Source organism: Bubalus kerabau, chromosome 9 (genome assembly GCF_029407905.1).
Source record: "Bubalus kerabau isolate K-KA32 ecotype Philippines breed swamp buffalo chromosome 9, PCC_UOA_SB_1v2, whole genome shotgun sequence".
Lineage (NCBI taxonomy): Eukaryota > Metazoa > Chordata > Mammalia > Artiodactyla > Bovidae > Bubalus > Bubalus kerabau.
In genome coordinates this window covers 41,206,285-41,223,343 of record NC_073632.1, presented here as the reverse complement: position 1 = coordinate 41,223,343, position 17,059 = coordinate 41,206,285, and the positions used below count along the sequence as shown (strand labels likewise).

General features: G+C 43.7%; 1 protein-coding gene and 1 long non-coding RNA gene across 7 annotated transcripts in view; one reads left to right on the top strand and one right to left on the bottom strand.

The window, feature by feature from the left end:
* Positions 1 to 13,463: 13,463 nt before the first annotated feature.
* LOC129619762 (uncharacterized) lies at positions 13,464 to 16,364 on the bottom strand. Its single transcript, XR_008698092.1, has 2 exons — positions 16,151 to 16,364; positions 13,464 to 13,629 (listed from the first exon to the last, which is right to left on the bottom strand). It is a non-coding gene; the product is annotated as an uncharacterized LOC129619762 (long non-coding RNA).
* Positions 14,475 to 17,059, top strand: part of DCBLD1 (discoidin, CUB and LCCL domain containing 1) — a 76,080-nt gene continuing 73,495 nt past the window's right edge. For 2 of the 6 annotated variants that reach the window (XM_055535087.1, XM_055535089.1), the window contains exon 1: positions 15,580 to 15,818. In XM_055535087.1, the coding sequence (XP_055391062.1) occupies positions 15,707 to 15,818 (112 nt within the window). In that variant the 5' untranslated portion in view covers positions 15,580 to 15,706. Of the gene's footprint in view, positions 14,869 to 15,578; positions 15,819 to 16,357; positions 16,703 to 17,059 lie in introns of those variants that run through there. The other 4 variants (XM_055535086.1, XM_055535088.1, XM_055535085.1 and 1 more) reach the window with 4 other exon arrangements.

Below are 17,059 nucleotides of genomic sequence, written 5' to 3'. Positions count from 1 at the left end.
AGTCAAAGGCTTTGGCATAGTCAATAAAGCAGAAATAGATGTTTTTCTGGAACTCTCTTGCTTTTTCCATGATCCAGCAGATGTTGGCAATTTGATCTCTGGTTCCTCTGCTTTTTCTAAAACCAGCTTGAACATCAGGAAGTTTTATCTCCAGTAGATGTACTTAAAGAATGGCTGAAGAAATTCCTTAAACAGAAAGGGAACTTTAATGGAAGAAACCCTGGAATATAAGGAGGAAAGGAAGAACACAGAAACCAAAAATACAGGTAAATACAAACTAAACCCATAGCAAGAAGAAGCAAGGAAATAATAAAGGTGAAAACAGAAATCAATGATAGCAAATTTTTTTTTAATTACAGAAAATCAATAAAATACAGAGTTGGGTCTTTGGGAGAAAAAACAAAATTTGACAAATCTCTAGCAAAACTGATAAAACAGAGAGAAGATACAAATTACCAATATTAGGAATGAAAATAGAGATAGCACCACAGATTCTGCAGACATCAAAAGAATCACAAGGGAACATTTACAATACAAACAATTCTACACACATATATTTGACAACTTAGATGAAATAAACCTCTTTTTTTTGAAAGATGTGGACTACTATAATTCACTCCATATGAAATACTTTGTAGATCCCTATAACTATTAAGGAAATTCATTTCATGAGTAAAAATCCTCCAAAAAACAAATGTGCAGGCCCAGATGCTTTCACTGGAGAAATCTACCAAACATTAAAAAAATAATAATTATATACAAACTTCCTAGAAAACAGACAAGGAGAGAATAATTTCAATTCATTTTATAAAGCTAATTTTACCCTCACTCTGAAATGGACAGCAAACAAACAAAGAAAAAACATCCCAGAAACATACAGACCAATATTCCTCAACAGTACATATTCTAAATCCCTAATATAGAATTAGCAATGTATAAAAAGAATTAGATTCCATAAGCAAGTGGGGCTTATGCCAGATTTAAAAGGCTGATTTAATATTTGAAAATAAATCACTGTCAGCACCATGTTAGAAAGCTGAAAAAGAAAATGTACGTGCTCATATCAATTGAAGCTGGGAAAATATTCGGTAATTCAGTATTCACTCACTCACCAAAAAACTCAGAAAAATAGAAATAGAAAGGAAATCCCTCAACTTCATAAAGAAAATCTATCAGAACCCCTATAGCTAACATCATATTTAATGTGAAAGTCTTATGCCTTCCCACTAAGATTGGGAACAAGGTAAGGATGTCTGCTCTCACCATTAGAAGCTCTGGTCAGTTCAGTAAGACCAAAAAAAAAAAAAAAAGAAAAGAAAAGAAAGGGCATAAGATCAGAAAAAAAGAAAATAAAACTTTAAAAAATTAATTAATTTATTTTAATTGGAGCCTAATTGCTTTACGATATTGTAGTGGTTTGTTGAAAACATGATTGTCCACATAGGGAAGACCCCGGGAATCTACCAGAACTTCCTAGAACACAAAGGTGAGTTAAGCAAGGAATGGCTTGATTTGTAAGTTTTGGGACAGGTCCAGACAGTCCTCTCTCTCTCTTCCCACTTATTAATCTACTGGCGGGAGTAATTCAGTCTGTATTCACCATAGGATTCGGGGGATATTTCATTCAACTCATATTCTGTATTTATCAAGTCTGTCTGCCCACACTACCCCAATACTAAAACAAAACAGCTTTTTTATTGAAAGCAAAAAGCTACTATTTTTATATAGCTAAAACAGGTCATATAAATCTTTTCACCTTGATTGTGTAGGGAACAGCACATATAGGTAGCCTAGACTAAACTGTCATAAGAAGAAATATGGACTCATTTAGGTTTCAGAAAGAACTAAAGCACAGCCATAAAGCAAAAACAATTTAGGAGTTTGAAGCAAAAATAAGGATGTCTGTTTTGCAAAGGACATACTGGACAAAATCTGGTAGATGGACATTCTGGACATACTGGTAGATGAAAAACTGGGGGAAGATATTTGTGACTCCTACACAGACAAGGAACCAACATTTGGAATACATTCATATATATACATAAATCACCCTGAAAAATCTAGGACTTGTTTCAGAAAACAGGCAAATTGTATGACATATCATTTACAGAAACCTAAATGCCTAACGTGTATCGACAGCTGTCCAAACTTAATAATGAAATTTTTTTTAAGTTTTTATTGCAAGATATTTGTTTTACAATATTGTACTGGTTTTGGCCATACACCAACATGAATCAGTGATAGGTATACATACGTTCCCTCCCTCTGAAGCCTCCCTCCCACCTCCCACCCCGTTCCACCCCTCTAGGTTGTCACAGACCCCCGGCTGGAGTTCCTTGAGTCATACAGAAAATTCCCACTGGCTATCTATTTTGCATGTATTAGTGTATATGTTCAGAGAAGACTATGGCACCCCACTCCAGTACTCTTGCCTGGAAAATCCCATGGACGGAGGAGCCTGGTAGGCTGCAGTCCGTGGGGTCGCTAAGAGTCGGACACGACTGAGCGACCTCACTTTCATTTTTTACTTTGATGCATTGGAGAAGGAAATGGCAACCCACTCCAGTGTTCTTGCCTGGAGAATCCCAGGGACAGAGGAGCCTAATGGGCTGCCGTCTATGGAGTCGCACAGAGTCGGACATGACTGAAGCGACTTAGCAGCAGCAGCAGCAGTGTATATGTTTCCATGCTACTGTCTCCAGGAGTCTCACCCTCTCCTATCTATCCCATCTCCCTGCGTCCATGAGTCTGTTCTCTATGTCTGCCTCAATAATGAATTTTAAATGCTGTGAAACACCAGCTTATACTCTGAGAATGGCAAAAATAGAAAGTAAGATAATATAAAATTTGGTGGGGACATTGGATAATAGGGACCCTCCTGCACTGCTGGAAGGAGTGTAGACAGGTGCAACCATTCTGGACAGTAATTTGGCAGTGCTCAATCAGATCAGGTACCCACAGCTCTGCAACCCAGCTGGGAACATAATGGGACACGCATGAGGATGTAGAGGAATTAGGACATCCATCACTTGAGGGATTGAGCAAAGTGAAATGTGATGTTTGTACACCTTGGAGCACCATGCAACATTTAGAATAAATAAACTGGATATGCATATAACAACATAGACAGCTATTAAAAACAGAAAAGACCCAGAATAGGACTTCGTGTGTGCAAATTTGTATAAAGTTTTAAAACACACACTCAAACAACAATGCTTTTTATAAAGTTGCATGAGAATTCAAGAAAACATACAAACTACATTAGTTTTGTTGACTGTAGTGGGGAAGAAAACAGGGGTGGTGTATAAATAACTAAGCATAAAGGGGCTTGGTATAGGCTCTTGATGTTGATGACACTGACTTGCAATGAGTATCTTGGCTCAATCCTGTGAATCTAAGGTAAGTAACGAAGAAAAGATGAAGGAGTAACGGAAGGCTGGTTGTATAGAAGAGTGAAAGCTGAGATGATTTCATGTAACATCATCTAAGTGGAGTTGATAAACCAGAAAGTCACATTAGGCATGCACATCTCAGCTGCTTCCTGTTTTTTTGGGAGGGAGGCCTCATCATGCAAGCCTGCTTCCATCCTGGGCTGTCTAGGATTGGGTGGGAAAATTTTCCTAATTTTGTAGTTTAGTCAGCAGGCCTAGTTGGATCTCACATTTGCAACCAAGGACTATTGGTAATGGCTTCCATTTTTACTCTATTACTTAAATTGTTTAAAATGGGATAGGGGAGAGGGCTACTATTTATTGGGAGCTGACCCAGAGACTGTGACTGTCATAGGCACACACTAACCTGAACTGCATTGCTTTTATTATTTGGCAACTAATATTTTCTACCATGTTACCAACCTGGATCAATATACAGCATGGACTTGGCAAAAAGCTGTGGAGTACTGAGCTGAGTCATAAAGGTTATAATCTCACGACTGGAGAGGAATGAAGCCATTAACAGAGCCTGACATTGATTCCAGTGGTGAAGCACTGAAAGACGGACCTCGGTTCTTGTCTTCTCTGAAGAAAGAATTCAGCCAAGACTGTGAAAAAGAAGAAAGCATTTATTAGAAGTAAAGTATGTCTGGAAGAAGCAAAGTGCGTGGAAGAGCATGCAGGTGAGCTCAGAGTGAGTTGCCCACAAAAAGGGAGGCTTAGGTTGCTTCTATAGGAGCAGTTTTCTGGGTTGTCTCTGGCCAGTCACCTCTATATTTGGTCCCGGTGTGAGCATGGAGGGGCTTCCCAGGTGGTGCTAGTAGTAAAGAGCCCGCTTGCCAATTCAGGAGACATGAGACGTGGGTTCGATCCCTGGGTCAGAAAGATCCCCTGGAGAAGGGCATGGCAACCCACTCCAGCCTGGAGAATCTCCATGGACAGAGGAGTCTGGCGGGCTACAGTCCATGGGGCTGCACAACTGAAGTGACTTAGCAGGCAGGCAGCGGGGCATGGATCTCTCAGTCCAGATGGATTCCAGCTTCTCCCTCCTTTTGTCCTTCCCCTGGACTGAGGGCCTTCTCTGTGCGTGTGTCAGGGAAATCCACAGGAATGCACCCAGTCAGGGTCCACTGCTGGTAAGCCATCTCAAAGCATTGCCAGGAGACCAGGTGCAGCTGCTCAGACTGGGGCCTGGATATCTCCCACCTCAATATCAGAGCTTGTTGACTCAGGTTTGTGAGTAAAATTACATGAGCTTGCTTATCAGTCTTTTTGCTGGCTACTTTCAACTATTACTGTGTTCTTAGGGTGTGGCATACGAGGAGGAAACATGAGATGGAGGCCGTGGCGTGCTGGGAAAAACAGGCAGCGAAGGAGGTAACAAGGGAGCCAGACAGCGAGTAAAACCCTTAGTCATCGTGGCGTGCCTCCCGCAGCACAGTCCCTGATGTCCCTGAACCTTAGCACAAAGGTGAAGTGTTCCTCCACATATTCTGTTCAGTTAGGCAAGAAAATGTCTGTTATAGCTTTAATAGATTGCCATTAAAACTAAGAGGCTATTTAATACAGCTAACTTCAGCTATCTTAAAAATTGCTCATGTACCACACCTAATTTCCCAATCTCGTTTGATAAAGACTTATGACTTGATAGTACTATTTAAAAATAATTATTATATTTACAGAGTCTACTCTTGGTACTTTTCTAAAAATGTATGTCTTATTCTTCTTCACAGTTGTTGAAGTAATAAATCCAAGTCATTATTAGTAGTTCCAAGTCCTTTCCTAAAGCCAATGAAACCTTTAAGAGTTTTAAACAAAAGAGGTATCTGTAGTTTGTCACTATTTATTTCAAGTTTTCTATTGCTTTAGGGAATGTTGTGAATTTGCAACGTATATATTTTGCGTTATGTAATTGTACACTTTGATCAGAAACACACAGTTAAATAGTAACCTGTAATACATTTATATTACATATGTAGCTAGGTTTGCAAATTTTCTGTCCAACTTAGAATGATAATAACTTTTAATTTCTTCAGTTCAAGTTTGAGGAAACACCATGTTTGAAAACCTGGGCAGGCAGTAATGTTTCTAGTAGGACTGTGTATATGTGTTCGGTCACTTAGTCATGTCCAATTCTTTGCAACCCCATGGACTGTAGCCCATCTGGCTTCTTTGTCCATGGAATTTTCCAGGCAGGAATACTGGAGTGGGTTGCCATTTGCTACTCCAGGGGAATCTCCCTGACCAGGAATCAAACTAATGTCTCCTGCATCCGTAGGCAGATTCTTTACCACTGTGCCACCTGGGAAGCCCTCTAATAGGACTAGAAACACTCATTTTGCCGTGTCTGTACTTTGATTTTTGCAGCCCTCGTATTCACTCAGATGCTTAAATTTCTGTGTGCACTGAATTAGAAGCAATCAATATAAATGAGAAAACATCTTTATAACGCAGAGTAGAAATTTGCTGGGAATTATTTATTGATCATGCAAACTCCAGAAGCTGAACATAAAGTTTTAAATTATTTTTCTGCTTAAAATACAGTATGTGATTGTTGTAAAAAGGTAAAACAGTCCAGAAGTATAGGACAGAATTAGGATTTCTTCTTCTTCATTCCTTTTCCTCACCCACACCAGAAAAACACTGTCAGGTTTTTGTGGGAATTCCTCAAGAATTTGAAAAATTGAGTTTTGATTTTGCCTCAAGAACATCACTATTTACGTGTAACTAATATTTTGTGATTATATTGCCCATCACATAGATAAACTTTTTAAAAGCAGATGAAATTTGGTTCACTATCTGTAAAGTTATCATAGGGACTTTAAGGAATCACTTCCCAGTGTTAGACTGACTCATTTTAGATTCCATTGTTTGGAACAAGAAGAGCTGGTTAGGCCTGTTTCTCTTGGTTCCCACAATCTTTTTGTGACCCAATCCAACTTCACCTCAAACTGTTACACACCCAGTAAAACTTGCTTTCACGTTATTGATATATTTTTACTTTTAATAGTTCTTGGATAAATTACTTTTTTTGCTTCTTTTCTTTATAGGAAAAAAGTCAGCTGGTGTAAGTACTAGCAGCTTAAACTCTGATGAAAGCCTCTGCCAAAGCAAGAAAAGCTTTTGGGACAATACCAAGTTCTTTGTACCCTGTGCTGTGCTGTGCTTAGTCGCTCAGTCGTGTCTGACTCTTTGCAATCCTATGTACTCTAGCCTGCCAAGTCCTCTGTCCATGGGATTCTCCAGGCAAGAATACTGGAGGGGGTTGCCATGCCCTCCTCCAGGGGGTCTTCCCAACCCAGGGACTGGACCCAGGTCTCCCGCATTGCAGGTGGATTCTTTATAGTCTGAGTCACCAGGGAAGCCCTCTTTGTATCCTAGATAGATAAAAAAGCTTAGCAATTTGTCATTTTACACTTTCCAGTCCATTAAAGAGGTAGATAGTTGATCTCTGTTGATTTGCAACAGAAATTCTTGGCACATTAAATGGATGAATAAAAGTAGGAGAGTAATTATCAATCTTATGTTTCCAATTAATAATGTTTAATTAAAGTGACAAATGCTTACTAAATAAGTAGATAAATGTGCTTTTAAATTAATGGTTAAATACATGGCTTTAACAAAGATGTGGTAATATTTTCTCATCAATAATTGAAAAGCTAAATAGTCTGAGTCCATTTGTTAATTCATTCACTCATTTGTTGTATCCAGCCATCTATGCATCTATCTTTCTTTTTATCCATCTATCTTCTCAAAAAGTACTTTGCAGAACACCTTATCTGGAGGTGGCACTGGGAGAATAAAAAAGCAAACAAAAAAGTCCCATAAAACATCAAAGGTATCCCCAGAGGCTAAACAACAATGCTCTGGATATAATTCTTGAAGTGGATTTTTTTGGGGTAGTGTTTCTTTTTTAAAAATCATAATATTGATTTATATGTATCTTAAGGGGAGTTTCTAAGAAACTAAAATTAGAGGTAAAAATGTATACTTTCAAAGCCCAACCCTAGAAGATCTTGATTTAGGAGGTCTGGATCTGTCATTTACTAACTGTGAGCTCTTGTTCAAATAGTTTTATTTTTCTTTGCTGGATTCCTCATCTATAACAGAGAGATAATAAAACCTACAATTGAAGCTCATTGGGAATATGATACTATACATAAGAACCTTTGGGACTCCAAACTGTTACACCGTTCTAAGGTAAGTCATATATAAGGTGCCTCAATGAAGCACAAACACATTTTCAGGGGCATAGAGCCTTTTTCTTAGTTTTGACAAACACTGTTAATGGCTAGTGATATTCTGTTCTAAGTAATCAGTCAATGTTTGTGAGTTAAGAAAAATACATATCTAAAATTTTTTTCTGATTGATTCCAGTGAGGGGTGTGGGGAGGACTGGGAGAGAGGAAGGATGGGCAGAGGAGAGAAGAGGTGTGGAATGTGGGCCGAGAAGATGGAAGTGGGCAGGAAGAGTTAGTGTGTGGGACGGTGGCTCTGCAGACCATGGCTGACCATGGATGGTCCTGTCCTGGTGATCCTTCTGGGGATCTCAGTCATCCCGAGAGCCCTTGGAAATTTTGAAAGTACACTTTGAAACCCTAGAGTGTTAGCTCTAGAAAAGAATGCACAATTATCCATTCCAATGTTCCCAGTTTTGAAAGAGGAAATAGTACCAGAGAGGTTAAGTGCCTTAATCAAAGTCACACAGCTAGTTAGCGGCAGGGACACATGATAATCAGCATGAGTTGATTTGACACCGGGCTATTTCAGAATTCTAAAACATAAAGTGGTTTAGTTGCTAAGTCATGTCCAACTCTTGTGAACCCAAGACTGCCAGGCTTCTCTGTACAAGGGATTTCCCAGGCAAGAATACTGCTATGAGTTACCATTTCCTGCTCCAGGGGATCTTCCTGACCCAGGGATTGAACCCAGGTACCGTGCATTTCAGGCAGTCTCCCGCATTGCAGGCAGATTCTTTACAGGCTGAGCCACCAGGTAAGCTCTACAACATAACTGCCCATATCACATTGGTGTCAGGATTAGTGAGGGGCTGGGATGGGTGTGGCTCAGAGGCATGCTACTAGAGCACATGTTACTAGCACTAGTCTGCTGACCACACTAACTCTTCCCAGATTTTGGCCCCCATTCTATGAGAACGCTCTTATCTCTCCATTGGGTTACATCTTACCGTCTATGATTTCACTTTTGAAATTACAATATTTTTTATTTTTTATACTTAAATGTGTGCTTTTTTATTGGTGATGCAAAAAACCCAAAATATTTGTACTTGAATCCATGGCGACCCCATGGACTGCAGCTCCTCTGTCTATGGGGTTTTCCAGGCAAGAGTACTGGAGTGGGTTGCCACTACCTTCTCCGGTCATGAGGGTAGAGCCCTAATGATCTTAGCCCCATAAGCTAAGCCTGACACTCAGCGCCCAGGACAAATGTCAACATTCAAGTTAAGGGTTTGTGTCTGTTATGAGTGGGGTGTCTGCATGACAGCTGTTAAAGACATGTAGTTCCAGGAGAAGTAAGAGGACCCTGGCTCAGCCTGTTTGCAGAAATGATCCAGCCTCAAAATTCCCCTCCCTGCCTCTCAGCCAGGCAAACAGCTCAGGTCTTTGGACTGCAGGTGGCCACTGTGATGACAGCAGAAACTAGAACTCTCCTCCAGAAATCCACACTGATCTTCCCCTCCATCTCAGCCTCCCACAAGAGAGTGGGAGCAGGCCACTGCTTAGTCACGGTCTCTTTTAAGCCTGGAGGGGGAAGCTGCCCCCCTGTGCCTCTTCTGAAGGTGTTTGGGAAAAAAACAAAATAGAAATTATGAAGTTACCCTAAATCTCACCCAACACACTGCAGGAAACAGAAATGAAATTTCAAATCCATTTGGGAAACAATAGTTTCCATAAATCATTTTCTTGGCTTCACAACTTTTCCAGCCTCAGGGGCTCTCTGAGTGTAGGTAAACTAAGAACCCATTAGGTAAACTAAGAACCCATTCAGATCAAGTATATGAATGTTCTTCCAGAACTATTTTTTTAAACTACACAAATGTATTGCAGGCAGCTAGAACTGGAAAGCGGGAGTAGGCAATGGCACCCCACTCCAGTACTGTTGCCTGGAAAATCCCATGGATGGAGGAGCCTGGTAGGCTGCAGTCCATGGGGTCGCTAAGAGTTGGACATGACTGAGCAACTCCACTTTCACTTTCCACTTTCATGCATTGGAGAAGGAAATGGCAACCCACTCCAGCGTTCTTGCCCGGAGAATCCCATGGACGGAGAAGCCTGATAGGCTGTAGTCCATGGGGTCGCACAGAGTCGGACACGACTGAAGCGACTTAGCAGCAGCAGCAGCAGAACTTGAAAGCAGGGATACTCCTTGAAAGTTAACACTGTAAATCAACAGATAATGAAGGGAACATGGGAAAAAGTCTCAGCAGGAGAAAGCCGACTCTCTTATTAACATCCAAAGAAGAAATGGAAATTAGAGAAAGGCCAGCTTAGGAGGCATGCTAGACAGTGCTCTGTTAAGTTCTGTGCTGGGAGAGGATTTGGTCAGCTTATTCTAGCTGTGTATCGCTAGTGGCTTCCCTGTGGCACAGCTGATAAAGAATCCGCCTGCAATGTGGGAGACCTGAGTTCAATCCCTGGGTTGGGAAGATCTCCTGGAGGAGGAAAAGGCTACCCACTTCAGTATTCTGGCCTGGAGAATTCTGTGGACTGTATAGTCCATGGGGTCGCAAAGAGTCAGACACAACTGAGTGACTTTTACTCCCTCACTCAGCGCTGGTGGCAGAACTACACAGATGGTGGATGACAAAGACTCTCTCCTTGATCAAACTAACGTTAGACTCCTCCAAGCCCCCTTTCTGATTAAACCTCACCCTTGAGTCCTCTCTGGCCTGCTTAGTCCAGTTTTAGCAAGATTTCTGCTAAGTCAGTTTAGAGAGAATCCCCATCCTTAATATCTGATTACCCCTGATATCTGATCGAATTCCTCATTCTCCACCTTTGATGTATAAATCCTTGACCTGCCTTCAGCAGGAATCCTGTTAAGTGGGTTCAACAAGAATCCCCTTTGCATTGATGTCTCCTCCTAGAATTGTCCCATCGACTCCTTGTCACTCTGCTCCTTGCCTGGAAATCCCCGGCTGTCTTTGCCATATTCAGAGGTGAACCTTGATCTCTCTCCACTATTGCCATAGTCTTGACCCCTATTGCAATAGTCCTGAACAAAGTCTTCCTTACAGTTTTAATAAGAGTCAGAACACGATTGTACTTTAATAGGATTGAGAGGTGGGAAAGACAAGCATCCTTACTTTGTTGCTTCTAACATTAGAATCCCTCAGTCAACTTTGCTTTTCTTTATGTTTACCTAACAACCTCTGATGGAGTTTAGCTCCCAAAGTTGTTTTCTGCTGAAGAGACTGTACCTCACCATCTTATAGTTCTCACTGATATTTAATATACTGGCATTGGTTCTGGTTTGTATCTTCTGTGACTAACTTAATCATGGAGCAGTATACCCACGGCAAGCACACCGACAGAAAACAAGTTTCTGGGCCCACAAAAGAGAGGCCCAGAAGGTGAGACCTGGCCACGGTGAGCTACAGCATTTAAGAATTACTGCTGGAGCTTAGATGACGGAGCTACTAGTGAACATCAGCAATCAGTTTTTGAAAAGTCAATAGGCAGTTAGAGATGAGGAAATAATGTGGATAATACAAATTATTTTGGCCATTGCATTCAAAATTTAATCCTTTTTTTTTCCGCACTGTTTACATTCTAAGACTCAATATACATTTTGTATTGTCACCCTTTATCGCTCAGATTTGCCCATGGCTCTATCCTGACTTGGAAATATAATTATAATGCAGAATCTGGTTCAGAGGTCCTGGTGGGGTGGAGACAGGAGTCTGTGTTTCTGGAAAGCTCCCAAGTGTTGCAGATGCTGTTGGTTTGGGGCACTTAGAGTATAAGAGGTGAGGTGTCATCATCTCTAGTCCAGAGTATTAGTATAAACTCCTCACTGGTCTCCCTGCCTCTTTTTCCAATCCATTCCCCATGCTGCAGCCAGTGTGGTCTTTCAAAAATGCAAATCTAAACGAGTTCTGCCAGTTTTTCTGCTTCCCATAACCCTCAGAGCCTCAGAGCCTGCTGCTGTCTCCTTCCTCGCCTTCAGGCACCCACTCCTGTCTCAGGCTCACTCTTCCAGCCCCCATGAATCAGACTCCATTCCTGTAAGCACCTGTCAAGTCGACTTTTCTGCTTTCTCACAAGTTCTTCTCATCTGACAAACATTATTTCTCCTATTTCCCATCTTTATTCCTCTCGTGTCCTCCCAAGTTATGAACCTTTCTCTCCTCTCTGATCTCTTCCATTCATTGTACTTATCAACCTATATAATTACTTGTCTCAAATTTCTATCAATAGATCATGAATGAGGGAGAGAGGTACCTGTATTTGTTTTAATTGAATCTCCATCACATTGTTTCACATATAGAAAATATTCAAAATATATTTATTGAGTTGAATCAGAAAAGGAAGAGAGTTAAGGAAGCAGTAGCCTGTAAAGATTTCAAACTGATACCTCATTTGGTCTATTCCAGAGAGTCACAATCAGGGTTACTAAATATCAAGGACAAAATTGACTAGGTCGTCAAATTGACAATCTGAACAACTGTAACTACTTTAGAATAAAACTAGGCTTGCGGTTCTGTTTAAATTCTGTCTTATCCAAGCAATACAGAATACATTTTTTATACATAAAACAAAGGAGCCCTGACCAGTTGTTCTCAATTTCCACAGAAGGGCTAGCAAATATAAGCAAAAATTATATTTAGATATGCAAAATACAGAAAGATTAGATAGTAAGTAGGAATAGGGGTTAGATAGCCTGTGAGAGACCCTTCAGAAAAATGTTTCACATGATAAGTAATTTTTATATCTTAGTTTGTGAGATGTTGTAGATGGATTCTAACAATTATAATCTTTAATAGCATCTTGGAACTTTACATGAACTTCAGAGATGCAATATAAAAGAAAAATCAAAATGGTATGAACTCAAGAATAAAACAGGCGCACATGCCTAACATAAAAGTCTGTGTGGCTGAAGTATATCAATTCAATGAAGCTTATTAGTCCTGGAGTGGATTGCCATTTCCTTCTCCAGGGGATCTTCCCAACCCAGGGATCGAACCCGGGTCTCCGGCATTGTAGACAGACGCTTTACCATCTGACCCACCAGGGAAGACATTGTGTTATATACAAAAGTATAATTGATAACCTGTTGCATTTTCATGTTTTTCTTTCACTATGCTTTTTTTTTCTTGACTAGAGACTTTATTTTTTAAGGAAAGAATGGCATGTGCAAGTACTAGGATCCACCTGGCCTTTTAGTTTTCTCATTACCTGATCCCAAAATTCCCGATCTGGCTCAGGATTCTGGTGTAAAACAAACTACTGGATTTCCATCAAGGTACTGTCTTAGACAGAAAAGATCCCCAAGGGAGCCCACCTGCCCCACCCTATGAATTCCTCAGGGTGAACAACGCTCCCATTGTTTATCTTCATTCATTACTCTCAGAGCCACACCTGGTAGAAGCCAGAAGCTGCCCATACCCACCTTCTTAGAAAGAATGAAAGAAAAAAAAAGGAAAAAAATGGAGTTAGGAAATGATTCAGTGTATCAAAGTATCTTTTTGTGTTTTGTGTGTAAGAATATATAATATTTTCAGGGGTGTGAATTTGCTTTCAATACAAATATGCTAAATCTATTATTTGCTGATTACTCACATGCTAGAACTTAAAAAAAAAAAAAAAAAACTCCCTTTTTACTTCTTTATTTGTGGCTGCCCAAGGGCTTCAGTGGCAATCCACTCCAGTATCTCTTGCCTGGAAAATCCCATGGACGGAGGAGTCTGGTAGGCTGCAGTCCATGGGGTCGCTAAGAGTGGGACATGATGGAGCGACTTCACTTTCACTTTTCAGTTTCATCTTTGGAGAAGGAAATGGCAACCCACTCCAGTGTTCTTGCCTGGAGAATCCCAGGGATGGTGGAGCCTGGTGGGCTGCCGTCTATGGGGTCGCACAGAGTCGCACACAACTGAAGCGACTTAGCAGCAGCAGCAGCAGCAGCAGCAAGGGCTTCTGTGGGGCTTCCCTGGTAGCTCAGCTGGTAAAGAACCTGCCTGAAATGCAGGAGACCCCGGTTCGATTTCTGGGTCCTGCAAGATCTCCTGGAGAAGGGGTAGGCTACCCACTCAAGTATTCCTGGGCTTCCCTGGTGGCTCAGATGGTAAAGAATCCGCCTTCAATGCGGAAGACCTGGGTTTGATCCCTGAGTTGGAAAGATCCCCTGGAGGAGAGCATGGCAACCCACTCCAGCATTCTTGCCTGGAGAATCCCAGTTGACAGAGGAGCCTGGCGGGCCACAGTCCACGGGGTCGCAAAGAGTTGGACACGACTGAGTAAGCACAGCACATCACAAAGGCTTCTGTAGTTCTGGCCCCCAGGCTTAGTTCCCCCATGGCATGTGGAATCTTCCTGGACCAGGGATCCAACTCATGTCCCCTGCATTGGAAGGTGGATTCTTTACCACTGGACCACCAGGGAAGTATGCTAGAACTTCTTATACATATTTTATCTTGTCTTTGTGACAACCAGGAAAGTTAGGTATTATACTCCCCTGTGAAGAGAAGCCCAGAGAGAATCAGTCCCAGTCAGTGGCTGATCCGAGATCCAGACTTGGATCAACCTCATTTCTAAGCCTAAATTCTTTTCTCTAAGTTCTGCTGCCTTCCAGAAAGCAAAGCCCCAAAGAATCTCATTGGAAGTTTCGACTAACTTTATTTAGTCAAAAAATAGAGGAAAAAAGGAATGCATGTGTGCACAGACTCTATCGGGGGTGTCCAAAAAGCGCGTGAGGGACCGAACTGGACCTTAGAGAGGCTATTGGTACCCCCTACCCCTGCCCCAGTACTTCCGCCTCTCTGCTTCCGCAGGTGTTAACTGTTACCCAGGAAAACCGCAGCGCGCGGAGCGGTAGCGAGAAAGTTACGGTAGAAAGCTGAGGTCTAGCGATCTGGAGATGTCAGTCTTTAAAACGTATATTCAATCTGTCCTCGTTCACTTTCACTACCTCTTTCTCACCCAGCTATTCGCTAATAGCCTTGTAATTCTCCCCTCTTCTAAACTGTCCTCCCCCAAACCCTCCTTCACCCGCCAGATAATCGGATCATGTCCTTCATCTCGTCTGAACCCTCCGTGGCTGCTCTTTGCTCCGGGGATGAAGTTTAAACACCCTTCCAGGCCCTCCGCGTTCGGCCCCTGCTCAGTACTCTGGCTTCCCACTCCCGGCCATGAACTCACCTGTTCGCCTTGCTCCCCCCACGCAGGCCCTTTCCTCCCTCAGCTTTTCTGCGCAGCAGGTAAGTTCTCTTGTCCCCCGCCTTCAGCTTTCCCGAGTTCCATTCACTCTCCGAGCCTCAGCTCAGATGCCACTTTTTAAGTGAAGTCTTTCGTGTCTAATTCCTACCTGCAGTCTCGACTCCTGCCATCTAATTAGACCTTCCTGGGTGTACCCCACTGGCGCTCTTTGTCTAGGACTGCAATTTGCATTGCATGCTTGCCTGATTATTTTTAATGTCTGCCAAGTGTCACGAGGTTTTAGCGCCGTGCCTGGAAGGCACCCTACGGAAACCTAGTAAATTTTCAATGAATGAATGAATGAGGGAACTTGAACTGGATGTTGTCACCACCATCATCCTACCGTGACAATATTTCGAGTCCCTCCATTGCCACTGTCAATGGCATGCTCCGCCCCGTGGGCTTAGCAGAGAGTAGGCGGCGCGCCCACCCCTGGCTCCGGCACTCTGGGGACTCCCCGGGCACACTGCTGCTCGGGGCAGGTCTCACCGCCAGGAGTCCTCCGGACTCCCAGGTTCACGTGCACCGGGGAGGAGGGGCGGAGGAAAACGCGAGCGTATGCTCTCGGAGGAAAACGGAGCTCCCGGTGCGCCTCCACTCTGGCGGCCCGCCGCCACCCGGGAGCCACTTCCTCCTTGGGGGCCGGCGTGCGGGGCGGGGCAGGAGACGCCCCCGCCGGGCTGGGCCCCGGGCCGCCCCAATGAGATTCGGTGCCCGGCCGCGGCTGCGCCCAGTCCAGGCGCTGCGCTCGGCCGCGGAGGAGGCGGCCGGCCGGGGCGGCGGCGGCGCTGCGCGCGCCAAGGGGAAGCCGAGCCTGCCAAGCTGGCGCCCGGCGGGGCCATGGTGATCGGCGCCCGCGGCTGCTGCGCGCAGGCGGGGGCTGTCCGGCGCGGCCTCCTGACCCTGCTGCTCGCGGTCTCCGCGCCGCTCTGGCTGCAGGCGGAGGAGCTGGGTGAGTGGAGCGCGTCCGGTGGGCGGCGGGCTGGGCCTGGAGGGACAGCGCGCGGGGGAAAGTCGGAGTCGCAGCCTGCGCCTGGAGTCCCGCTCTCTCCAGCCGATGGCGGCTCGGGTCAAAAATAAGTTACTGCATTCCAATCGCTCCCCACCAAACTCCTTCCTTTGCCCGCAGACACTTCGCGCCTCCCTACTTTCTCTCCCCCCCTGAGTTGGTTTCCAGACTTCCTGACTCCGCGGGCCCCGTGAGAAGTGACATGGCCCGGGGGTCGCGAGCTGAAGACTTCAGCCTTACGGGGAGGGTGTGAGCGGGGGAGGCGCCTCTCAAACCTTTTGACAGAGCTGCCCACAGTCGGCCGCCTCTCGTCCCTGCGCGGCGTGTGAGCTTCTGGCTGGCACGGAGGGTTGGGAAATGATTTCCCGAGGTCCGCCCTGGGAAGCCGGCAGCCCCAAACAGGACGCCCCTCTAGAGTGTGCTGCTGCGCCCCGACTTGGAACTGTGTGGTTCGGCTACTTCTGGGGTGTCCAAGCGAGTCTCCCGACCTGGCTGATCGTTCTCTGGACCTGGTCCTTGCCTTCAAGTTGGACCTAATTAGCCCACCGGCGAGTTTACTGCTGCTTATCCAGCAGCTGAAAGCAGTAAGCCGTTTTACCAGCTGTAGGCAAATCCTTGAAATTTAGTTCTTTATTGATCGCGAGGGACAGCTTTCTGCGGCGTTTTCCAGTGGTTTCCGTCCTGCCTTACTTTTGCCCCTCATCAACTCAGATGATGTAATGGCAGTGCATCTATCCAGAATATTTTGACGGCTCCCCACCCCGTGTTTTCTAATGGGACAAGAATCAAAGCTAAACCAAAGGCAGGCGTTTTGGTCACTGAACCCTGTATGTCTGAAACTTTGATACTCAAGATGTTGGTTTTGGTTCCTAAATTAGCTTACATAGCTATTTGTTAGGAAAGAAAGAAAGAAAAAAAAAACCCTAAAGTAGCAGAATGCTAGGAATGTTGTAAAATATTGATAAATGTGTGTGCTTTTATTAAATATGTAGGATTTTGATCGTGGTGTCTTAAGCCCTTAGAAAATGTTTCTCAGGTCATTGTTTGAAGATGGACCTTCAGTACTGTACATCTATGAATAGATCCGCGATGTGTTCCTATGCTAGTCTGGCCCCAGCTGTCACCATCTTTCCAAATGCAGTTTTTTTAGATGTTATATGGCATCCAGACTGTTAACTGGGTGC